The sequence below is a fragment of the Pocillopora verrucosa genome, chromosome 13, assembly GCF_036669915.1.
Source record: "Pocillopora verrucosa isolate sample1 chromosome 13, ASM3666991v2, whole genome shotgun sequence".
Lineage (NCBI taxonomy): Eukaryota > Metazoa > Cnidaria > Anthozoa > Scleractinia > Pocilloporidae > Pocillopora > Pocillopora verrucosa.
In genome coordinates, this window is record NC_089324.1 from 15285603 (window position 1) to 15312286 (window position 26684).

General features: G+C 38.0%; 2 protein-coding genes across 2 annotated transcripts in view; one reads left to right on the plus strand and one right to left on the minus strand.

Annotated features, from left to right (window-relative positions):
- The window catches only part of LOC131783675 (uncharacterized), a 205270-nt gene that overhangs the window by 45706 nt on the left and 132880 nt on the right, over nucleotides 1-26684 (plus strand). The gene's annotated exons all lie outside the window — the stretch shown is intronic.
- On the minus strand, nucleotides 696-17038 carry LOC136277911 (tetratricopeptide repeat protein 28-like). The gene is made up of 6 exons (XM_066160789.1): nucleotides 16833-17038; nucleotides 14213-14363; nucleotides 12816-12977; nucleotides 12537-12614; nucleotides 6268-6335; nucleotides 696-5782 (listed from the first exon to the last, which is right to left on the minus strand). The coding sequence occupies exons 2-6, from the start codon at nucleotides 14307-14309 to the stop codon at nucleotides 2489-2491; spliced, it is 3699 nt and encodes a 1232-aa protein (XP_066016886.1). The 5' UTR covers nucleotides 14310-14363; nucleotides 16833-17038; the 3' UTR covers nucleotides 696-2488.

The window sequence follows — 26684 nt, forward strand, 5'->3', positions numbered from 1 at the left end:
GTTTCATTACTGCTACTATGATGAGAGGACTGAAGAGAGCAAATACTAGCACGTGAGACTTAAAAGTGAGAGACCCTATGGAGTGGGAATCAGTCGAAAGGAAAACTGAGATTTTACTAGAGATGACGTTAAGAGGACACTATCCTGAAGTGGACAAAATAAGCATGATAACAACTACTCTGGGAGAGTAACGAGGTATATGAGTTGTAAGAAGCCTGACGTTGCGCGAGGATTGAAACGAATGAAAACTGAAACAGACAAGGAGATAGTTGCGTCTTATGAAGTTAACAGAAGAATAAAATTGAGGGCGATGGAAGAGGTGCGCGTAAAGATGGGAATAAAGGAAAAGTACGGTGTAAAAAAGGGAAGGAACCAAAAGAAGGAGAAAAAAGGGATGCACAAATGCGTTAAGTTGTAAAAACTTGTGTGATGAAAAAAGGTAAAAAAGGTGCACACAGTATTAACACGTCCGTCGGCGTTCAAAACCGTGCGGAAATATGGAGAACGATGGACAGAGGAAGAGACACAATCGAAGAGACGACGAGCGTTTGTTAAGTGGGTGGAGGCTTGAAACATGGAACGTTAGGACACTGTCAGTTGCACAGATTATCAACTTGGCGCGCACGGGATGAGATCTGTTCTCTCTGCATCTCACGTGAATCCCTAGAATAAGGAGACAGACGATGAAAATCAACTCCGCTTTTGAATTTTATACACTGTATATTTCTCCTACACAAAGAAGTAAAAAAAATAAGTACAGTAGCAACTGCATAAAATTGTCGAAGGCTTTAAGTAAAATACGCGTTAAACGGAGACACTTAAATGAACCCATTTACTCCCAAGACTGATCATAGTTAAATTCTCCTCTCAAAATTAATACACCAACAAACACGGTGTCAATAGGAATTACAGAAAATGAAAACTGGAGGATAGTTTTTTGCTAGAAAGGTAATGTTACATCGAATTCTCAGAATAATGCAACAAAGAAACACATTCTTATCAGTTGGGAGAATTTTCTTCAGAACTTGGGAGTTCATGAGTTAATTAAAATAAGGTAAATGAAAAATTGTCTTCAACTACAAATAAAAATAGTATCAAAACACTTCATACAAAATACACTGACATCATACAAAGCATATTTAGTTGAAACTGTTAAAAATTAAGAAAGGTATTATCAGACATCTTCAAATTATACTGAGGTTAATTTAAAGTAATGCAAAAAAATTGAAGGAATTTTCAAAAATTGAAAGTTTTATCCTAAAGCGCTGAACCTTTCCAACTAAGGACTAGATTGACATTTTTGTTCATGAACCTTTGAACCAAAAAAAATCCCCATTATTGACTACATGGCTTAATTCATCTGCTTCTCCAATTAATTAGCGCTAATATTTTCTTACAAGAAAAAGCAAATTCCATAGCACATACATTGGAAGTCACAGCTATGGAAACTTCAGTTACAGTGAACTCTGCTTCGCTGTTTCCTTGTTTAGATTACATGGACAATTTTTAACCCATCGCCGTAGTTCTTTAAAACGAAAAGATAAGTGTTTGATAAAACGAACTAGAACTGACGAAACTCGTTCGATTAATAACAAGGTTGTAGCCAGCTTTTGACTTGTTATAGGCCTGTTCCTTAAGAAAGTTCAATTTTTGTTTCAACATTTGCAAGAGTCATATCATAAAAGCGAAGCGGGCGGAATGCAATTGTAGGCCGGGCCTACGGGACTAGAGGCTGGCTACACCCCTAAAAGTAGGTCTAATGTCTGTAAGATATAGTCAGTAAAATCAATAACATTATGTGTGATGTTTACTTCTTCAAATGAAGCTTAGAATGGCAATCTTGGCTCTGATAAAATTAGATTGCATTAGAATAGACTGAAAAAAATATTAGTCAATTTCTCTTGTGAAGATAATCTCAAATTGTAACAAAGTAATTTATGATGTAGAGAAATCACCCAAGTTTTATTAACATATTGCTGCAAATTTTGCAAATCAAACTTTTGGAAATAACAATTTGGCCAACTTTTGCAAATGACGGACTGTTTCTTTGCTTATCAAACGCTTAGAGTATAAAGGTAATTAAAACCCGGTGAACAAGCTCATGGTTATGTAAAAGAAAAAGCCTTTAAATTGTTTCCATAAAACTGATTGTGATACAGGAATAGAGCTGGGTGTCATTTTGACGAAAACAAAAACCTCGTAATCTCCTTCAACTACTGTAGGCATTCATAAGAGAGGCCTTGTTACATTTCGTTCTCTTTGTAAGCAGTTAAATTTTAAAGGTAATTAAAAAGACAATTCCACTGATCAAAACATTTGAAATAGACTGTTTTTATTTCTTCATCAAGGTAGAGTTACACATCTCAAGTTCCATTTAACAAAAAAGTAAAATGCAATGAAAAATAGTTAAAATTCTCAAAATATAGAAACATTTAAGCTGTCCAAGTTCCAACGTCATTTTTTTTGGAATGAGAAAAAAAGACAATTTTCATTTATGTGATTTTACATTTAAATTTTCTCTTCCCTTTGCCATGAAGTTAAGAGTGACGTCATCTCCAATCAGCAAAAAGGGCGCCCAGTGTTTGATGTCGCGGAACTTGTCCGATTCTCTGAGGCTTTTCATGGCCAGGTTCAGTGACTCCCTTGCAGGTTTACCTTCTGCAAGGTGTTGATAAAAGCATTTCATGAACTCAAGAGTAGCCTCGTCATCAATCGCCCACAGGGATACCACAACAGACCGAGCACCAGCCCCCATTAAAGCGCGCGCAATGCCAACCACACCTTCAGCCTTGATCTCGCCCCGGCCGCTGTGGCAGCAACTAAGCACAACAAGTTTGGCCCGAAGTTGAACACTCGACATATCTTCAATTGTTAAAATGAAATCCTCCTCCGTTGGCACAGTAGATATTCGGTCTGGGTCAGGTGTAAGAGCAATTTCGCCAGTTGTCATACATCCGTGTGCCGCAAAGTGAACTAAGGAAACGGAACCGAGTCTTTTCAACACCTCACGTTTCGTGGCCTGTCTGCCAGTGATCGGCTCAATATTCAGAATTTTTCCGATCATTTCTACTTCTTCTTTAGCATACTGAAGCTGCTTGAGGAATTTCTTTCCCTTGCCATCAGTAACCTCGGCTACCCACGGATCTCCTACAAGTAACGCACCACTGCTTTTGTGATAATCATCGGGGCAATCGGCAATGAGTCTAAGACTTGTTAAAGATGGAGCGAGTCGAATTATGAACGATTCACACAGGTATTTGGAATTACCATCCTTCAATGCAGCGTAAGGAGCGAGCCAAAGGGGTCCATCGGGAATAATGAGGAGCTCATCCCCTTCAAGCAAGTCAGCCACCGGCTTCATAACGGTATCATACAAAGTGCTTAAGCATTCATCTTGTTGGATGGGAAGTTGAGGGTTATCTTCTTTAATTTCCTCATCCACTTCCGACCGGTTCTTCCTCAAAGCATCCAGAGATCGATTCTCGCATCTCACATTAAAACGAACACCAAGTTGCCTATAGGCATCGTGCATGAACGACTCAAAGGAAACTGAAACAGAACCATTGAATTTACTTTGTCTTAACTGAACTTGTTTTCCTTCGGACACAACCCAAAGATTGATGTCAGTTTGGTCCACTGCCTGAAAGACAGTGTTTGATGGAACGTTTTTTAAAACTGCGCAATCTTCATCTTCTCCCTTATGGTGACTTGTTCCACCACGAAAACTGGATTCCATGAGGTCGGTTAGAGCTTGAGCTCGTCCTTTCTCAGCAACAAATAAGGCTTCATCTACATTACCTTGTTCTACGAGAACTCTCCACAAACCCGTATACGCCATTTGATGCTGATTTCGAAAATTAACTTTCCACTCATCTTTAAATTTTAAAAGTACTCTCAAGGAATTAAATAAGGTTATGCTAGCTCGGTAATGTTCAACGGCTTTTGGCAGTCTACCTTGCAACTCAAAAACGCATCCTAATGAATAGTAAGCCACTGCCTCAAAGAATTTGTCTCCTACTTCTTTAGCTATTTTAAGATGTAGGTTATGGTACTCTATGGCTTTTTTGAAATCACCCAGACGGTGATAAGCATTGCCAAGACTGCCATAAGCGTTACCCTCCCCATGCTTGTCTGCTACTTCTTTAGCTATTTTAAGATGTAGGTTGTGGTACTCTATGGCTTTTTTGAAATCACCCAGACTAATATAAGCATTACCAAGATTGCCATAAGCATTACCCTCCCCATGCTTGTCTCCTACTTCTTTATCTATTTTCAGATGTAGGTTGTGGTACTCTATGGCTTTTTTGAAATCACCCAGACTGTCATAAGCATTGCCAAGATTGCCATAAGCACCACCCTCCCCATGCTTGTCTCCTACTTCTTTAGCTATTTTAAGATCTAGGTTGTGGTACTCTATGGCTTTTTTGAAATCACCCAGACGGTGATAAGCATTGCCAAGATTGCCATAAGCGTTACCCTCCCCATGCTTGTCTCCTACTTCTTTAGCTATTTTAAGATGTAGGTTGTGGTACTCTATGGCTTTTTTGAAATCACCCAGACGGAGGTAAGCATTGCCAAGATTGCCATAAGCGTTACCCTCCCCATGCTTGTCTGCTACTTCTTTAGCTATTTTAAGATGTAGGTTGTGGTACTCTATGCCTTTTTTGAAATCACCCAGACTAATATAAGCATTGCCAAGGTTGCCATAAGCGTTACCCTCCCCATGCTTGTCTCCTACTTCTTTATCTATTTTAAGATGTAGGTTGTGGTACTCTATGGCTTTTTTGAAATCACCCAGACGGTGATAAGCATTGCCAAGATTGCCATAAGCGTTACCCTCCCCATGTTTGTCTCCCACTTCTTTAGCTATTTTAAGATGTAGGTTGTGGTACTCTATGGCTTTTTTGAAATCACCCAGACTGTCATAAGCATTGCCAAGATTGCCATAAGCACCACCCTCCCCATGCTTGTCTCCTACTTCTTTAGCTATTTTAAGATCTAGGTTGTGGTACTCTATGGCTTTTTTGAAATCACCCAGACGGTGATAAGCATTGCCAAGATTGCCATAAGCGTTACCCTCCCCATGCTTGTCTCCCACTTCTTTAGCTATTTTAAGATGTAGGTTGTGGTACTCTATGGCTTTTTTGAAATCACCCAGACTGTCATAAGCATTGCCAAGATTGCCATAAGCACCACCCTCCCCATGCTTGTCTCCTACTTCTTTAGCTATTTTAAGATCTAGGTTGTGGTACTCTATGGCTTTTTTGAAACCACCCAGACGGTGATAAGCATTGCCAAGATTGCCATAAGTACGACCCTCCCCATGCTTGTCTCCCACTTCTTTAGCTATTTTAAGATGTAGGTTGTGGTACTCTATGGCTTTTTTGAAATCACCCAGACTGTCATAAGCATTGCCAAGATTGCCATAAGCACCACCCTCCCCATGCTTGTCTCCTACTTCTTTAGCTATTTTAAGATGTAGGTTGTGGTACTCTATGGCTTTTTTGAAATCACCCAGACGGTGATAAGCATTGCCAAGACTGCCATAAGCGTTACCCTCCCAATGCTTGTCTCCTACTTCTTTAGCTTTTTTAAGATATAGGTTTAGGTACTCTATGGCTTCTTCTCCCCGATTATAGAGATCTATGACTTTCTTGACATCACCTGAACTTGCACTACCATGGTCATGACTTGTAGGATCTTTTTCCTCCATGGACTTATCTCCCACTTCACTGACAGACTGAAGTCTTAATGACAACAAGATCCTATTGTTTTTGTCAATCTTTTTTATGTTAAGGGTTACAAATGTGGAAAAAACAAAAAAGATCATGTTTCTGATCATATTGATATGTAATAGTCAATTTTAACATTTGCGTGCTTGGTTCCCAAGCCTCTGAACAAGAGGGATGATAAAGGGTGACTTTGTTATGATAAAAACATTGCTGCTTTCTAAATGCAAACTACTTTGTTATTATCGTTTCTAGACAAATTTGGTCTGGAAATTAAAGGGTTATTTAAACTAATGTAACAGTTATTGGCATGGACAGTAGAACTAAGTCAAATTGGCTAAAAGGAGTAATTTCATTAATAAGTCATGAGGTAATAACGTCTCCTATATTTTTAATCACACACACTTAAAGTATATGAGCTGACTAGTTCCCATCATAATTAATACCCTTCTTTGTATTTTCTCCCTTGAAACATCAAATTGTGGAAACTTTTTTTTTATACCCACGGTTAAAAATGAACGATTCCTTCAAAGGATACAACTAGTCCCTTATCACACCAACTGATTGCTTCTTCAAATCTCTTCAATTCAACACAAGCAGCGGCTCCTGTAGGCAACAACACAAAGAAGCATACTATTACTGTAGCTCAATTCTGAGAAAAGAACCTGAAACCATTGAAATCATTACAGACCAGAAGAAAAAAAAAAGACAAAACAAAACAAAACAAAGAAACTAAACGGAAAAGAATAAACAGGCCCTATTAGGTTTCAGTTAGATTTATTTAGCTTTACAGACAACTGAAACTTCTAAGAACACTTAAATTGGGATCAACAACTCCCACAAAAACACTAAGAGTTAGGTAAGTCCTGATCCTTCTTTATAAAACAGCTAGATAGTGACTTAAGAGCGTGTCCACGAGAGCACCGGGCGGTCGTGCTACATGCCATCTCACCGATTTCAGTGAAACGTTGTCAGTTTAAAGGCTCTACCCCAAAACTAAAAAAAAAACAGACTGGTTTCTGTATTGGTTTTTTCCGTGGGGAGATAGACCACCCCCCGGTTTTTCTTGGTTTTCACTAATGAAATCGCTTCAAATAGGTAAAATATATGAAGCTCTCACTGCGATGGTATTTAACTGATTACTTGAGGATTTGCACACATATTTTTACATCCTTAGTTAATGGCCGCCGCGAGCATCAGTCAGTTTGATTGACGGCTTGTCAATCAACAGAGGCAAATACACGACTGTGTTTTTAGACTTTTCGATTGATCTAAATATTTTACAACTTTGAGGTCAAATATCTCCCGTTGCCAGAAAGCTACAACACTAATCTTAATTACCCTTTATAACCCATCATTTCATCTCCGAAAATCATCAAAAAAATCTTTGGGCACTACCGTATTTTTGTCTTGGATACCTTTTAAAATCTGCGATTGTGACAAGTTTCTCTCAACTACACCTGTCACGCACTTCTTGCTCTAGGCGGTCACTTGACAAAATAAACCTACAATTTTTTAGTTCTTTATACAAGATGATTGATCAAGAAAGGTTAAAAATGTTAAAAACGTTCGAGATTTTTTGTAGGAATGGAAAATTTCACGTTTAGAGAGATGCATGTAGACGAAAAATAAATGGCAAAATTGTAGCGTTTCTTTCTTCAGTCATTTATTACTTTGAAGATTTGCTAAAATCAGGACATAGGGCTCTTGTACAGAACAAAACATTCATTAGCTTATACTTTGATCGTCTATTATTATCATCGCACAGTTTACAATAAGGAAACTGTAACAGGAGAGGAGATTTTAAAGTCACATGTTGCCTGCTTGTTGACGTACAAGTTCCCGAGTGTAACAACTTCGGCTTTTCCATACCGCGAATGACAGGAAACTCTGCCCCCCTTATTTGGTAGGAGCCAGTACCAGTAGCCCCATAAATTCATTAACTACGTCATGTTTCCAGAAAATAAGACTGGAAAATGTTTTTTCCACTTTCCACCATCAAGAAATTCCACGTATAGGAATAGTATTTGTAGGGTTACTGCGTGACCTTTCATGAGAAGTAAAAATTGTTCATCTTTTTTTTTCAAGAAGACACTTCTTGAAAGTTCTTAATCCTTCTGTTATCTTATTTTCCTGTTTTTTGACTTCAAATATCATTTGCATTTGCTATTATTTTCGCTGATTGTCAAGGCCTTTCCTGCGTGCACGTGCGAGCTCGGGCTTAGGTGTGTAGGTCTGGCTCAAAAGATATCTGCACGCTGCAACACGGGTTCCTATGTTTTCTCCTTTTTCTTCATTTGGATTTTCATTCTCTTGCTTGCATTATCACACATTTATGTTTTTTTTATTCCCTCAGCGCGTTCCCTCAGATTTGGAAGTAGGCCATGAAAAGTCAATATTGACCAGAACTGAAATCCCTTTCTATCACTATTTGTTTCGGAGAACCCCCGTCATTTGTGACTTTATTTCACAAGAAAATGTGTTTTTATTTGCTATTTATTTCCATAAGCAAAGGAAACTAGATCCTGATAAGTTTTTTTGTTACGTGACTCCCAAAAACTGTGTTTGCGACAACATCAATTGAGAAATCAAAGGCAATTACGCCTGAGAAATTCGCTTGTAGCCTTCTACCCGCAGAAGGCAACTCCATATAATGAAACGTTCTAAGACCTCTGTAAACTAGAGACATTGGGTGATGTTGAGGAGTGAACTATTTACACTAAATCTGTGACCCTCAAACGGATCACCTACTCGTACATGTAACGTCCGGAAAATGTCACGCATGTATAACGCCGTAGGCGCACCTGGCCAATTCTATCCACTGGCTTCAATAGCAAAGAGACAACTTATTTACTATTTGTATATGAACAAGCTTATTTACCCTACTTGAAAAAATCCTTGATGAAGTCAACTATTGTCAGACGAAACGCGTGGGAGATAAATACAAGTTTTTACTTTCTTAGTTCGTACAGTGATGCTCACTAGTTTGTTCCGTCAAAAATGCTTTTAATGTGAAGTCACGTCGACCTCGACAGAAAAACTAAGCTCACCCCGTCATAATCAATGGTTTGATACCGTAAGTACCAATTTAGGTACATCATTGGGCTTTGATCACAATGATGAGAAAAATGTGCGTTTCCTCACGCTCGCCACGTTTATTCTTTGGAAAATTATTTTACTAGAGGGCGATGTCGCTTAGCGAGGAGCGTCTTGACTCTGGCCGACGAAAACTATCGAGGTGAACTCCATGAAATTCTAGTCAAATGTTTTAAAAACTTTGTCTACCCTTGATTTGCACGCAGAAAAAAAGGCAAATCCCGAACGGTATTTCAAAACACTTTATTCATTAGTCAATTTATGAACTGTTTCATAGCAGCCCGAGGAAAAAGAAAAATTGAAACAACCGGCGTATCGGTCAAATGAATTCCAATTTTTTCAACAAGGAGTTGGTAAGTTCATTTTTCCTAGTAAATTTAAGTGGGGATCATTTTTTTGTGACAGCAGATCAAAGATAGACATCTCTGAAACGTCTCTGAAACTCTTTTTAAAAAGAGTTTACACTTCCAGTAATATTTTCCTCCTTCTCGTAACAGTGCAACAGACATTGTTAATCCTATGTAGTATAGGTGTATCAGTTGTATTAAGTCTTCATAGTAATGTCATATAAGAAATCGAGTGTCTAAAAAGCCCTCAATTGAATCTAACACTCGAATTAATAAAGTCAAGATGGTGCAGTTATCTTGTTCATTTGCAACTAACTGTAGCACCAAATGTTATTTTTCTCGCGCTGGCCAGGGACGGAAACAGCTCACACCTCTAAATTCCTGGGTATACAGCTTAAAAAAAACATTTGAGAGACGTCGATGTATCCCAAACATGCGTTTCGTCCGAGATGGAGCTTATTCTAGCGCGTATTGGCTTATTTGGAGATTACGAAGGCCGCGATTTCACGATGTACCTCAAATATCGTGCACAACTTGGTGTGAGATTTAGACCTTCGGGTTCGTAAATGCCAGTATCCTCCACATAAAATCGGAGACATAAAGTGAGAGAGAGATGAATCTGCAGATGGCAGAAGAAATCAAAGCTGGTGGCGAGTCTTCCCGGTGGCGGCAAGGTGACTGTAAACCTAAATAGAACGCTTACTGTAGCTGCTATCTTAGAGTCGGTAATGAATAAGGAAGAAGGGCAAGAAGAGCGCTTATCTGAACATCAGTTTTCCTAACTGGCGATTTGTGACTGAGATGAACTTTATATCATATGATTGCTAGGGATACGCAGGTACTGTAGAGGCGCTCACATAGATAGAGGTGGGCGATCCTCCCTCTGACTTAAGAACTGCGACAAGTTTATAGCGCAGACCAACTGGCACAGTTTGAAGCACCTCAGGGTCTCACTAGGCTCGTCACATTAGAAACCTTCAGCAAACTAATCGTAGAAGCGGGTGGTTATCAGCAACGTGCACAGATTTCTGAACGCGGGTCATCGCGAGAACTATACCCAATCCGTCATAGACGGAACAAGAAAGCGAGATATTCTTGCTAAAAAGAAGGATGTATCAAGACGTTTCAGTCATTGGCTGCCATCCAAATGTACCCTGACAAAGACAAACACAGTGAGGCCGACAAAAAAATTCCGCCTAGGATAAGATCAAGAGGAAATGGACTAAGAGCGGCTTGCCATTATATAGGGGATGGCTGCGTTCAAGGTCGGACCTCAGGTAAAAATTCTGACGAACAATCCCTAACTAGCCAAGAGGACTTTGGATGGGCTCTTTGGAAAACACAAACAACAGCCGCCTTTTCTCAGAAAGCAGAGAATTATCTCCTAGACGTGTGCTGGACAAGGGAGGAAACTAGTAAGGCAACCGCCTCTAATGTGATTTCCCAAATATCGAGTTTAAGAGACGACACCAGCCAGAAATGTTGATTAATGTTGATACAGCAGCAAATCGCTCGATACGTTAGCCGGTTATCTGCCGTAACCAATATTGACTTATTAAAGAGGTCCCCCTCTGTAAATATGAATGAGGATGGAGAGGCCGCTGCCAATGATTTAGCTTCAGAATGCGAAAGTGACCGAAAAAGGTAGAAGATAAGGAGGGACCTTGCAAAATTTAGACGAAGACTGCAGGAGAGGGTACAGCTGCTATTAAGCTAAAAAAAAAAAGACATTTGCATCTCACTTTTCTTTCATATTAATTGTCTTTGCTTACGAAAACAACTGACTATGTCTTGGTATTTCATCAAGGGAAATTTGCAGGAAGGCTACTCGTCAAATTACTGCTGGCTCATTCTTATTTGAAAATTTTACAAGTCACGCAAGTAAACGCCGTCAACACTCGATCTAGAGAGATGTAGATTTACATGTAGTAGTAGAATGCTTGAAAAAAATATGCAGATATTTTACGATTGAAGCAGGTAAATAATCATAGTGAGCTGCAGATTATTTTGAAATTGTTATTTAGCAGACAGCACGAACAACGCGCTTGAATAATTCCTACGGAGAGTCTTCGGGTCACACAACAGATGTTAGCCTAGCGGAGTTCTGCATGGAAATGTTCGATGGCGGTAAGTGGCAACGACAACACTATTTTAATTTTATTTTCGGGATAGAAGCACAGTTTTTAGTCCGATAGAACTATTGCAATTTGCTCTTAAAATCTCCTAAAATGAGTAATGATGATGATAAACAATCAAATTATAGGCTAATGAATGTTTTGTGCCTTACAAAAGCCATATCTGCTGATTTTAGCAAATCTTCAAAGTAATAAACCACTGAAGAAAGAAACGCTACGATTTTCCCATTGATTTTTCGTCTACATGTATCTCGAAAGTTTTTCTCGAAAGTTTCTCACATTTTTCACCTTTCCTGATCAATCACCGTGTGTAAAGAGCTTAAAAATGTAGGTTTATTTTGTCAAGTGACCGCCTAGAGCAAGAATTGCGTGACAGGTGTAGTTGAGAGAAACTTGTCACAGTCGCAGATTTTAAAAGGCATCCAAGACAAAAATGTGCCCAAAGATTTTTTTTGATGATTTTCAGAGATGAAATGATGGGTTATAAAGGGTAATAAAGATTAGTGTTGTAGCTTTCTGGCAACGGGAGATATTTGACCTCAAAGTTGTCAAATATTTGGATGAATCGAAAAGTCTAAAAACACAGTCGTATATCTGCCTCTGTTGATTGACAAGCGGTCAATCAAACTAACTGATACTCGCAGCAGACATTAACTAAGGATGTAAAAATATGTGTGCAAATCCTCAAAGTAATCGGTTAAATTTCATCGCAGTGAGAGCTTCATACAGTTTACCTAAATGAAGCGATTTCCTTAGTGAAAAGCAAGAAAAACCAGGGGGGGTGGTCTATCTCCTCCCGGAAAAAACCAAAACAGAAACCAGTTTGTCTTTTTGAGTTTTGGGGTAGACCCTTTAAACTGGCAAAGTTTCATTGAAATCGGTGAGATGGCATGTAGCACGACTGCCCAGTGCTCTTGTGGACACGCTCTTAACATATCTGACACCTGTGACTCATTGAACTTAAGGAACTAAAATATTCATGCTGAAATTTTGCTTTGCATTCTGCATTGAGTTCTTCATCCCGTTCAAAATAATATTCTCAGCATAATTAATGGAAAGTAATGGCGTAACAGTCAAGAGCTGGATTCAAATGTACATCAGGGTGGTCTCGACCTCTTAATTAAAGTCAATTGAGACAAGATTGAACTCCATTTAACCTCATTTAACCTAAGAGTGTTGAGTTCTTTTATTATAATTATTATTATTATAGTACAGCTAACATATCTAACCTCTCACAATTGCCTTAAGGAAAGTTGGATTTAACTCAATGGCTGCTTCTGCATCCCTTAGTGAATCCTGGTGATTTCCTGTTATTGAAATAATTATTACTATAATTTTGGGAAAGAGGTAAGAGGTTACTTCGTTGTATATTTGAGACGCCAAGATAAGATGTAAATTTTTCCGAGCATGTATTCAAAATTATCACCTTTTTCAGAAAACTACTACTGACAACTCAATAGCTTCAAAATAGAAAAAAAAAATGCATATTAAAGCTCTCATCATCTTACCAAGTTTAGAATGTGCAATTGCCCTGTTGTTGTGCAGTTTGGCCTTCAGTTCTTTCTCATTGCAGTTCATTTTAATTCCTTTGGTGTAAAAATGAATAGCATTGATGAAATCTCCTTTATTGAAGGCCTCATTACCCTCATTCTTATAAACATCAGCTGCAGCTGCAAAGAAAAAATGAAAAATCATTTGTGTCAAAGTCTGTGATTGTAGTTAATAATTATCTGTAGTTGTAATTAATTAGTGTATAAGCAGAGCTACCAAGATCTGGAGATTTAAAATATGCAGATTTTTCCTCTTGTGCCAGATGCCACTTTTGCTCGACCCATCCCCTGAAAAGCTTAGAGGATGTGTGGAGACCCCCCACACCCCCTTCACAGGACACACCCCAGTAAATAAGGCAATAAGATCCAAATGTTGCAATCATAAAAACCAGAAGAAATATTGCTTATAGAAAAATAGTTATTATATAAATGAGAAGAATAATGATAAAGAAGATGAGATTAATATTTATAATGATGTTAATAATTTGGGTGACAACAGTGGTAATAATAATGATGAGAATTAAGCATCACTCAATTAGAAGCAAACCCTTAGGCATTTAAACTTTTGGAGATAGGTTTCCTGAAATTCCTATTCCACAGGCAAAATTAATAATGTGTTATTATTAGCAACCTGACTTTCAACTAATTGACCAAGCTTTAAAACCTAGACCTTGTAGACTTTTTTCTTCTGAGCCATTTGTTAGTGAAAGTTCACTATCTACCTTAACTCTTTAAACCCTAAGAGTGACCAGCATCTCACTTCTCCTTACAGTTATACTGCTGAATCATTCACTAAGCTCATGAGAATAAAGGAAATGATCACCAACCTAAGAAGCATTGATCTTCAAATGAATTCTCGTTTTCAGTACCACAAGAAACATACAAAGAATAGTATGGAGAATATGGATACTGATGTTTGGGTGTCAAGGGTTAAACACCTCCATATTCAATGATATAACACTTGCACTCTACTGGAAATTGGTTGCTTAGGGGAAGTTGACACTTTCAATTTAATGTTGCATAATATAATGGAAAGATGGTGATGGTGATGATGGTACTTATGATGCAAACTTACGAAATGGATGTTATATGATGATCAAATAAAGCATTTACTTATTATAACTTTGTGTAATTTGCTTTGAACTTTGAGAAAAGAAAATAACAAATATGTCATAGATCCTCTCAGTCAATGAACAACATATTGTAATCATAGAAGAGAGTCATAACTGGCCAAATATCCTTTAAAGTGGTAATGCAGTGTATTAATATCATTCTCCACATCTGCTTACATTAGTGAAACTGGTGGAATAGAAAACGTTTTAACGTGACTCAAGCCAAAGTTGAACCAAACTCACCTCGTAAAGTGTCCTCATCAAAATCTGGAGCATTTTCTTTGTCAGGTAAGTCTTCATTTTCAGATGGAACCTTAATTGGACTTCTTTCTTTAGCCATAGCAACTGTAAGGGATGCTTCTTACAAAAAGTTGCTGTTTTAAGTCATCCTGGCCTGAAAAAAAGATGGTTGCCAATGGTAAAAAATTAGCTCAACATATTACCCAATTCTAAACTAAATATTTTTTCCCTTCTGAGAATGGGAGGGATACATAGACACAAAATCACAAGCAATTAATATTAATAGCATATTTAAAGCAGTAAAAGAACAAAAGATATAAATACTGAAGAAAACAAGCATTAATATTTAAATAAATAGTAATTCACTTCTCATTACAATAAATTTCAAGATTTACCAAAGACATTCCTATGCAATTGACTAAAATAAATTGGGCAAAAATCAACATCTGTGTGTTTCAAGTTCATATAATTTGTAACAGTAGCAATTTAAATCATTTAAACTAAGAGGTGGTAGGTAGTTAGGTCCCATCTGGATTTGAAAAGTGGCCTGTCCAGGGCATGAGCTTTACTTACTCCTGGTTTCCTCACATGAAGCAACTGGGAGTATTACTACCCAGCCCTGGATAGGATGGAAGTCCATTCCACCATTATTTCCCCCCCCCCTTTCACCCCCCCTACCCATACCCATTTATACTCCTGGGTGGAGACAGACACTGTAAGAGTAAAGTGTTTTGCACAAGAACACAACACATTGACTGGAATCCAGACCTCTTGACCCTGAGTCAAGCACAGGCCAGGCTACAAATGCAGACCCCTTGACTGTGCGTCCACCTCACTAATCATAGGACCACCATGTCTCCGCAAGAGGAGAGAGTTTATGCTGAATCGTTTCTCATAAGAAACAAATTTTACAACACCAAAGTAAAATTTTCTTATTTGATTTTTAAATAGGGATTACTGGTCAAAACTTATAAAAGATATATTTCATTTATTCAATTTCCTACAGTTGAGCTGATGCCCATATTTGTATAGGTGATTGTTAGTTCAACTGTTTCACTTTATCACAGGAAAAACAGTGAAATATTTACATTTATGCATGCTGATGTATGTTGAAATGGATCTTAATTTGGTGCAGGTGCTGACATTTTTGCTTTATTAGTATATGTATATTTAACTAATTGTTTTTGCAGTTATTCCATATTTACATTGTCTGTGCACAAAATTGATTTGTCTTTGATGCTAACTTTAATTCTCCTAATAATCATGACTGGTTGTTTTTTAAATATCAAAAAAATCCTTGCTGGCTGTCTTCATGTACAAAAAAATTCAATAAATGTGAAGTAAAAAGGAAGTCAATTGAACTGGAATTCAAAATAGCCTGTAAGTGTCTATCGCTTTTACAAAAACCACTACAACTTCTATATAACCAGCTGATTGCCAGGGCTTTACAGAGGTATATTGGCCCAAGGTTGTAGCAGTATAGGAATGACATGGTGCCAATATTCCCTAGTACCCCTCAAGAGAGCAAGGTAATTGTAATGCACCAATGTCACTTGGACTAAACTAGTTTACAATGAATTTACATGTTTTATGATTTTCTGTATGGTGCAATGATGGTTTATGTAGCAAAATCCTGACCAAGTAAGAACCAATCAGAACTTTACATTTATCCCAAGACTACCTTGCCATATAACAACATAAATTATCACCAAACACATACTTGGATGCATGCAGCCTCATGCAGAACTAAACCAGTTTTGATAAAAAAAAAAAATTTATCGGAAACATTCAGTTGATATGATTATTGATTGATCGTATGTTGATTAGCAGATGACAAAAGGTAAAACTTCACTCAGACACCAATCAATCATTACCGGTTGATGAACTGGATTCCTAAAACTCGAATGCAGTTAATTGAAAGGACTCTTGCAGTAAATAACTAGCTGAATTTGAAGAAAAATCAACTTGTCTCAATATTTAACAAGGAAATCAGTTTTACAGTACAGTTTGGAAGGACAATCTAAGCTGTCTATCGAAAAGAAAAAATCACTTTCAAACTACAGTATAAAATGATAAACATAAACACATGAGATACGCTGAAAATATTTATCGCTTTTTGATCAAATGCATCGAAAATACGGGAGCAAATAAGGTTAATTCGTACATAAGCCCGACATGAAAGCTTGTGCCAAACACGATTGTGTACATGCTCCACATGACACGCAAACGAAACTGAAAGTGTTGCGATCAAAAGGGCTTGCACTGAATCAAATCGATAATTTGGATATCCTTTGTAACTCTCCCGAATTACTTATTTTGTCCAAGGTAAATGGCAGGCATTGCTTGCGAATTTTTGTGAATTCGAAAGCTGTAACTTGTTAAAATAAGCTCAGCTTAATAAGCTTATAACTAACACGAAGCGGCAATACAGTTAATACACGCCAGAATAAAGTAAAAGTTGGCAATCGTTGTCACTTAACTGCAGGAACGTCTTTCATTGTCGGAAATCAGAGAAAGTTCGGACAGATGAGGAACATTTGAAGGAGGAAATCTCAACTAAAAAAATTTGAAATAAAAGTATTTACCTTTCACTCAAAAATCTGATACAACGATGCGTTCTTACCTCTGTCGCGGAAAAGGAAAGCACGTTAATGACTATTTTACGACCTTGCTTCCTCAGTCCGTCATGAAAATGTTTCAAAGTCACTAAGACAGAGAAAGTACTAAGAAGACTCGAAAGCTATGTCATGGAACGGAGAATCGCAACGGCGCGTTGTGAAAATGAAACAGGGAGTTTCTTGGCCCATAAATCTGTGCAAGCTTGAAGCCGGAAATTCTTCAACTGAAATTGAAAGAAGAGCCCACATATGGGCGGCTGTCACCGCCAAAAATACAAAAATAGAATTGGTTTGTAATAACAGATAGAGTCTAATTGTCTTTAGGAGAACGATTTATCTTATCGTTAGAGATTTATTTAAAATACAAATGGACAAGTCGCCTTTGGTGAAATGAAATATTCAAACAAAATATGGTTTATACAATTCAGGAGCTGCGTAGTCACCCTAAGTTGAACTGATTCAATAAAAACATGAGTGGCCAAGTGTTAACTGAAATGGTTCAGTGTCGAAATGACAAACGGTTCAGCTAACTGTACTTTGGTTCAGTAACTTGACACAAACGGTTCAGGGAAGTGTGAAATGGCTTAGGTTATCGGCAAATGGTTAATCGTAAGCCGCAATGGTTTAGTATCGCATCAATCTACTCACCGTAAAGTGAAATGGTTTAGCGTGACTCCAAATGGTTTAGCGTGACCCCAAATGGTTTAGCGTGACGACAAATGGTTTCGTACAAACCGAAATGGTTTAGTGTTACGGCAGTTGGTCGCCAAAAATAGAAAAGGGAAATGGAAAAGTCAAGCTTGAAATTGAATAGGATAAGAATCTAAAATGCGCCTCAAAACTATAAAAACTATATAGTTTTTAGGCGCCCTTTAGCTGTAGTTTCGTCATCTTAAAACAATGAATCGCTTTATCACGTTTCCTGGCTATAGTTCTTACTGTCTAGACGGTAAATGTGCTGTCGTGTAAAATGATGCATTTTATCTGTATTTTTGTTATTCCTCTTGTTTCAGATTCTTATTTTATATCGAGGTAAAAAAATGGGGAATTCTTACCATGACCAAGGTAACAATTCTCCATTTAAAGTACAGCAGTTTTCACTTACAGAAACTGAAAAGAACAAAAGGACAATTTAGAACTAGCTAAGAGCGATTTAAACTCCCAACATGGTTAAGCCGCAACTATCAGAAATTTTACAACCTCAAGATTAAGTCTCTAATAGTTGCGGCTTAACTTAGTTTTAACAAACTATAAAAATTGGAGTTAAAAAAAATATATGGTTTGAAACGATAGGAAAATACATCATTGTGAAAGCTTACTTTCATTTTCAGTGATTATTGAGCTACTGAACGTTCTGCAGCTCGATAAAAACAGTTTCATCCTAAATATCATTTACTTACTGATATTGCGGTAAGATGATGAGGGTATAAATTTATTCGCTAGCAAGCTAAAATAGACAAATGTGAAAAAGGTTATTACCGGAGTGAGGCTCTCTGAGTCTAGTAGACGAGGATACAGAAATAATTTGTTCCTGTGTTAAACGTCGAGTGGACGGCGTAGCGAATACCTCTTTCTGGCGAATTTCGCGCCAAATTCGATCTGAATGACGTAGGTTGTGACATTAGACCCCACATAGACTGTTTCATTTCAAGCGCTTGACTTGTTTACTTCCCTTTTGGATTTTTGGTGGTTATTGCGTAAACCAACTGCTGTAACACTAAACCATTTCGGTTTGTACTAAACCATTTGTGGTCACGCTAAACCATTTGTGGTCACGCTAAACCATTTCACTTTACGGTGAGTAGATTGATTCGATACTATACCATTGCAGCTTACGATTAACCATTTGCCGATAACTTAAGCCATTTCACACTTCTCTGAACCGTTTGTGTCAAGTCACTAAACGAAAGCACAGTAAGCTGAACCGTTTATCATTTCGACACTGAACCATTTCAGTTAACACTTGGCCACTCGTGTTTTTACTGAATCAGTTCAACAAGGTTGGCTACACAGCTCCTGAATTGTATAAACATTTTTTGTTTGAATATTTCATTTCACCAAAGGCGACTTGTCCATTTGTATTTTAAATAAATCTCTTAAGATAAGATCAAGTGTTCTCAAAAAGACAATTAGACTATATCTGTTACTGATTACCTACCAATTATATTTTTGTTTTTTTTGCGGTGACGGCCGCCCATAGATGTAATTTAGAAATCCTACAGCTAAACTTTTGAGAACATAACTTTGTCGCGAAAAAAAATTATGACCCAAAATGAAGAAGACTTGATAGAAATGGATAAGTTGATGTATTAACACAAGGCGAGGGTGAAAAGAAGAACCAGAGTCGAGAATGAAGGAACAAACATGAGCTGATATAGAATTGCCTTGTAACCGGGGAACTGTGCACATTCCGAAAAGCAACAACTGAGCTAGCGGTGAAAATACACAGCGAAGCCAGCCACACTATTGTTAGCTGTTCTGAAAAAGGGAAAGCGGCATTTTTTTTGCACTGATATGCGGTGGATTGGGCCCTGAAACAAGCAACATCACGAATCATGTTCGGAAGTGCACTAACTAGTTACCATAGCAACAACAAACTGAAGACCACTGGATAACACAGATTTCGTTGTCTTGGCCAGATTAGTATTATTTTGGCTGATTTCCGTATCTGTGGCTATTTCGGGGCAAGCTGTCATGATGGTAACGTCACAATCACCTGTAGAAGAAAATATTTAAGATAAATTGAAGGGTTGCTTGAGTCAACTTTTGTGGGGTATGTGCCGCTGGCCTTTCAGAACCCCAACCTCATTATAGTTTATTCTGTGGCTAATTATCGCCCCCATCTTAGTAACTTTTGGTAATACGCGCTGGTAACGACCTTCTAACTGCGAACTTTCCGTCATTTAACCCTACCTTCAAAGTAGGCTTAGAATTTTCTTACACCCGAAATTTCGAAAATGTTAATTAACTCTGTTTAAAATGCTACAGTCCATAGTCAATTTGGTCGTGAAAATGCCACTCTATCCAGCGGCACATCCCCATCAGCCTATAACTAGGAAGCACACCCCACGGGGTGGTTATACATGCAGCTGTGCCTCTGCTACGATCTACATACAGCGGGAATACACAGTGCATGTTCTTGTAGTAAAGTAACTGAAGCTTAAAGCGAACCTTACCTTGTAAGTAGTCTTCATTAACATCCTGTGTAATTTCTTTGTCAGCTGTTTCAACGTCCACACTTGGAACTTCAATTGAAATCCTCTCCATAGCTACTATAGATGTGAAGAATTGTTTGCTACTAAATTTCTGTCTTAACGCTATCATATGAAAAGATGACTACAATAGGTAACAGTAGCCATCAGCTCAACGTAGCTTGAATTAATTGTAATATATATGCTCTCTAAAAATGGGGTTAAAAACAAAAAAAGTAGCATTAGGGTCTCACATATTATATTTAATTTTAATTATATACACAATCTTGATTTATTTACAGTGATATCAATCCTGTTAAAGACAGAGAAAAATTCAGTGAGTGCATGATGTTCATATCATTTACCGCCCAAAGTCAGGTAATAGCTTGAGCGGTGCAGGAGTGATGCATGCTCGTCTATGTCCACACTGGTTGTCATCATAAAATCTTCCATAAATATTCGTGCAATCACTTCGTTGTTGAAACACAATACACTGATCTCTCCTTAAAAACTGTTGATCCTTTGATCAATACTAAGGGATAAAAAAGAATCAAAGCAGAACTTTTTAGATGTACGTCGCTAGTTTCGCTTCATAGCAAATGGAAATGTTGTTTTGATAGGCGCGTATTATATTCAGCACACAATTATTAAGAAGCACTTAACAACAATGATTCATTGCTGTGTAGTTTAGGAATTTTTCATAACAGTAAGCCGTGAAGACTACAACACCATCGTACTGAATGAAAAAGTTATGAAGTAAGAGGACTCTGAACTTTGAGAGAGCAAAGGTGCCGAAAGTTTATTGTGTAAGAGTTTTCTGTGTTAAACTGAGAAAAAAAAATAGAAAAAGATCAGCTGATGCGAATTCCCACCTGGTCCGGTAAATAGGGCAGTCATAACTGGTCCAGTTATTTTGCTAAAAAAAAACTAATCCTAATGTCCCAAACAAACTTATCATTTTAAAGGACGAAGACAGACGAGCAGCGAAACAACACAAGAAGCACAACATAAGTTCTGTGCGGAAGCTAGAAATGGTTTTCAATTTTTTAAATGCCGTTTCAGGGTAAACATTACAGAACTGATCACTCAAATCATACAAGAATTGCTTTCTAAATATTTAGTCATTATTTTAGAGAGCAAAGCCAAGGTTATTACGTCTTTATTAGGAACATTCAGCTGTCATTACACTGGCAAGTGTGTTTCAGAAAATTCAAAAGGCTTCATTAAAATCAAAAAAAAAATTTTTTTCTTACCTTGATATTACTCCAAAGTTGTTTGTTTAAGCGAAAATCTTCAGATCTCTGCAGTTTGGTGAAACTGTTGCAAGGGTCTGCTCAGGATGATGCTTATGACCACAAGTACTACGTTAGCAATAACCGAAAAATCAGAATGACCAGTAATCGTCCGTTGTACCTTTGCGGCTTACACCAGTCATTACCCATGCGTCCCTGTTTCATGAATATAATTTCAGTTGCTGACGCATTGAGAAATGAGAAATTTAAGGGACTAAAATAGCGTCCATGTTAATCATCTGACAGCAGACTTGTAGTTCAGTGAGCTGAGCTTGAATGTATGCATTCATTCGCCGTTAAGCAAATTCATAAATCTATTCAGCTGGTGTCTACAAATCTTAATTTAAGGTTTAACAGTCAAACTGTAAATGCCATGGGCTGTTTTGCGTCGAGGCAAAACAGAATCGAAATGGAGGTCAAGCTATCACACGAACGAAAACGGATTTTAAGAGAATTTTGGCAGCTCGTTGAGCCCGTTAAGAGCGTCATGTGGAAGAAAATGTTTAAACGGTTAGTGTTTTAAGTACGTGGTATCTCTGGTTTGTTGTGTTTCATTTCATCAAAAAAAATTAATGCAGAGTCTCAAGTTGACATTAGCATTCTTATGCAAATATGATACCACTATTAGGATTGGTATCGTTTGAAATGAAGAAAAAAAGAAACAGTTCGCTGATCTTAGCTGAACGTCACGCTAAATGTGAAAGTAGGTTACTGGCACATGTCGAATCCAGTGGCACGAATTCCTTGGTATATAGGAAGGTCTTAAGCGCGATTATTCTTCCGCGATTATTCCACCTTTGTGATAGCATAGTTCTACTGAGGATGAGGATGGAGATTTACAACTGTGTAACTGTGTCTTGTTGAAGGTATTGCTCAGTGTATTGATTTCTTTGTATGATTGGCAAAATGGGAGTAAAATGTATTATCTAAAGTAAACGTGAATCGAATTTCCATTATTCAGAATTAATAGTGATGATCGTGAATGATTTTGTTTCAGAAATATTTCCCGCCTTTAAGAGTTTGAAACTTAAAGCCTCAATTAACTCGCCATCTCTGTGTCTTCACTTCAGATAAGTCATGACTGCGCTGGAAAATGCTGTGTTTTCTTTAAACGACGCAAAGGTTTTCATCGAGTATTTAATGAACCTTGGAGAAAGACACAAAGCATGACCCAAGAGGCTGGAAAATTTCGATGTATGTATTCTGTTATGCCGATCAAGGTTACTTAGGGGTACATATTGTTGTATAGAGCTGTATTGTGATGTAACCTGCAGTACCGAGAAGTATAATGCTATCTAGGGGTAGCTATTGTTGTATAGCGCTGTATCGTGATGTAGGGCGCAGAAGAGGGAAGTACAGTGGTATCTAGGGGTACCTATTAATGTATAGCGCTGTATAGTGATGTAAACTGTAGAAGAGAGAAGTATAGGATATATGTTGTTTTGTAGCGCTGTATTGTGATGTAAATTGCGGAAGAGAGAAGTAAAGTGCTATCTAGGGGTGCATGTTGCTTTTTATGATCCATCAAATATTTTTGCCCGCGAGCAATTGGTGTAAACGCAGCTAGTAACTAAATATCCCACAGCTAATACTAGGTGATATCCGAGAATATCACGCAAGCGATATTCCCCAATCTGTAAACCTTACGTCCACCTCGATAAGTCTTCGTTTAAACTTTAATTCAATTCATTGAGCTGTTCATAAAGATTTTTTCACGAGCGTTGCAAAATAGTTGATGGATAAAAATCACAATAGCCTCTATTTTGCACGAAAATATGTTCAGATATTTGTCCTTGGACATTGTCTGTCCCTCGAAGCTCACAGTTTTGGCATCTTGGAATAGATAATGTCCGCGGACAAACATCCTCAATTATTTTCGCGCCAAATTGTAGCAATAGTTTATAGAGCGCTGTATGGTGATGTAAAATTCAGTAGAGGGAAGCACAGTTCTATTTAGGGGTTCATATTGTTGTGATGCGCTGCACAGTTACTGCATTTTACGGATTTACAGTGCTACTCAGGGGCATAATGTTGTATTGTGCTGTATTATGATAAAAATTGCAGTAGAGGGATGTATATTGCTATTTAAGGGAGGGGGAGGGGGGCATATAGACGTACGTATTCGAGGAGTTTATTCTACAACGTAAGGAGACATGGAGTCGAATAACCGACGGAACGTGTTTGCTCATAATGAATCTCTCGGGCTGTTATCGACTACCTCTTAGGAAGCATTACAATAACTTAACCTTTCTTAATTATTGTTCAGTCAAAACTCTTTTTCAAAGTCCTCTCTGAGTCTACATCCAAGATCAATCAATCAATCCAATCAATCCTTTATTTAAACACGTGACACCTAGGAGTACAGAAGTTCTCGTTAAAACGTGTACGTGTATGTACAATTAGAAATAAAGCATAATTTCTGTAAGAATATAAATAGTAAGTAAATCTATTAAAAAGCTAAAAACAGGATCGAGAATCATGGACAAGAGCTATCAATTAGAAGTTACAATATTAACAATATTAACAACAATAACGATATTTACAATCACTACCATTAAGCCATGTGGGCTTTAAGAGAACGCTTAAATAAAGCAATATCTTGAGATTCTCTGAGTCTAGGGGGTAGCGCATTCCAAAGTTTACTAGCTAAAAATGAAAAAGACCGATGTAAAAACTCAAGATTAAAAGGAGGTAAATCTAGCCTTGTACTGAGCCCGCGTAAACTATACGGTACATTTCTAAAATGAAAAAAATCACTTATATAAGGAGCCCCCTTATCATACAAGCACTTATATAACATAACCAACGATTGGAATTGCCTACGATTCTCCAAAGACTTAATGTCGGCCAACTTGAGGAGGAAGTCGTATGACACAGACTTCGAGAAGCCTAATATAGTTCTTAATATAAAGTAATTAGTTGTCTCTATTTTTGTAGTCTCCGCGTTACCTACTCCCAGTAAAAGGGGACTGCAGTACTCAATATGAGGGAGGACATAGGCCTTATATAAACGAACTAACACGTCCTTTGAAATAAACTTACGTATTCTCCGCAAAGCCGAAGCCTTTGCGCATCCCTTATTCAGCTGCTGCTTTATGTGCGCTTTAAATGTTAATTTGCTATCTAGGACCACCCCAAGGATTTTGAGTGTGTCCTTTGTATGGACATTAGAATCATTAAGATGGAAATCATATTGGTATGAAGACGGGCCAATAGCGATAGCTTGCGTTTTGGCGGCATTAATCTGTAAAAAATTCATTGAGAACCATCTCGATAGAACGCTCAGATCAGAGTTAATTATATACTGCAATACTGTTGGTGAGACATCAGAGGCGTAATGAGTAGTGTCGTCAGCATATAGCCTCAAGGACGTACTAGTAATAAAATAATTAAGATCATTAACATACAAATTAAATAGGAGAGGACCCAACAGGGACCCCTGTGGTACACCAGTTTTAACGGTTCTCCATGAAGAATATACACCGTCAAGTTTGACTCTCTGTCTTCGTCCAGTAAGGTAAGCGGTCATAGTTTCCAGCGCATCATGCGTAAAACCATATGCCTTTAATTTAGCTAGGAGAAGCGGGTGACAAACAGAGTCAAAAGCTTTACTTAGGTCGATAGCCACCGCTGCAACAGCTTCTCTTCTGTCAAGACAGGCTCTCCAATCTTCAGTCAATTTCAATAAGGCCGTGCAACACGAGTGACCCTTGAGGAAGCCAGACAGGTTCGGTGAGAGTCGCCAATGAAAGGCTTCATAGATTTGATCGAACAATACCTTCTCATATAATTTCGATAAGGAAGTCAGAACAGAGACTGGACGATAGCAGGTCTTATCTGTCATACTTTCCTTCTTGAAAACAGGAACAACGTCGCTGCTTTTCCAAACTATTGGCCATTGACGGTTGGTGATAAAATAATTGATTAATCGGGTAACCGGCTCGGCAATAACAGGTGAGGATAAACGAAGTAGCCTCTGAGATATCTTATCGCACCCAACAGCCTTGCGAGGGTCAAGAGAATCCAAAATTTTCCTTATGTAGCCAACATCAACTGGGACGAGGTCAAAAACATCATCACAAGTTTTCTCAGCAATGGCTTTAACGCTAGGATGATCAACAAACTCAACCATTTCCTTACTGTCACCATCACTCCTGGACACCTCGCAAAAGTAGTTGTTAAACATTTCAGCCACCATTAATGAATCGGTAATTACACGCTCATTCTCAATCAGAATTATCTTTGATTGCTTCTTTTCTTTGCTTGGCAACAAAGGTCTTAACTTATTCCAAAACTCACCATGATGTTTAGTGTTTGACGATGCCTCCATGTAGGAGGTTTCAGGGATGTGACCTTGTTTCTCTGTTTCTTGAATTCCTCCCAAGAGGTTGTTGTTGGGCTCTTTGCATGTTTCTTAAACAGTCGATTACGACGCGAGATTTCGCGTTGAATTAATGGAGTTATCCATGGCAACTGATCACCTCTGACCCGTTTTTTCTTTATTGGTGCGTGTTTGTCCAACACTTCAGTGTACAATTGAGCCCAATGGTGCCATAGATCATCAATGTCGTCATAAATGTAAGCGGAACTCCAGGGAATAGTTTTTAGGTCATTTAAAAATTTTTCTAAGTCGAATTGTCGCATACTTCTGTATTCAATTTCACGTGCCTTAGCCCTAGGTAATTTATTCTTTCGCACCGCATAGATAAGATCGTGATCACTGAGACCCATATGCAAATTACCACAAGTTGCATATCGTTCCGGATGGCTAGCGAGAATGACATCGAGTAAAGACTTTGTTTTTTCAGTCACCCTTGTCGGTTCACTAATTTGGTTTTGCAAACAGAACCTATCACAAAGGTCCATGAGTGAGTTATCCTCAGCAACAACACCGTGCTCCCCAACAAGCAAGTCGATATTAAAATCACCAATCAATAATATTTCCTGACGGCTTGTATACATAAGTTCAATAGCTGATGTAAGCGACGACAAGAAATCAGTAATTTTACAGAATTTAGGTGATCTGTAGCACGCACACACAATAAAGCGAGCCTTTTTAGAATCCATGACATCAAGACATAATGATTCGACTGATTCGGGCTCCAGATTACGTCGTCGACAGACAGGAATATCTTCCCGTACAAAAGCTATCAAGCCACCAGCTCCTTTCTTGCGATCACGTCGAATAGTGCGATATCCCGGTTGTTGGAGAAAACTATCTGAGGTTGTACCATCGAGTTTTGTCTCCGAAATAAAGAAAATGTCAAATAAGCACTTGTTAAGAATATTCTTGACCTCGTCAAGCTTATTTTGTAAAGAGTTGATGTTCAAATGACCTATTTTCAGATTGGATTTGTAGTAACCATTGACGTTC

What these genes read in the sequence shown, in the direction of transcription:
- LOC136277911 (XM_066160789.1), bottom strand. Translation starts at nt 14,309, where the DNA reads ATGGCTAAAGAAAGAAGTCCAATTAAGGTTCCATCTGAAAATGAAGAC. An exon ending in TGATGAGGACACTTTACGAG is followed by an intron (nt 12,978 to 14,212) that starts GTGAGTTTGGTT and finishes TTTTCTTTGCAG; the next exon opens with CTGCAGCTGATGTTTATAAG. An exon ending in AATTGCACATTCTAAACTTG is followed by an intron (nt 12,615 to 12,815) that starts GTAAGATGATGA and finishes TTTCAATAACAG; the next exon opens with GAAATCACCAGGATTCACTA.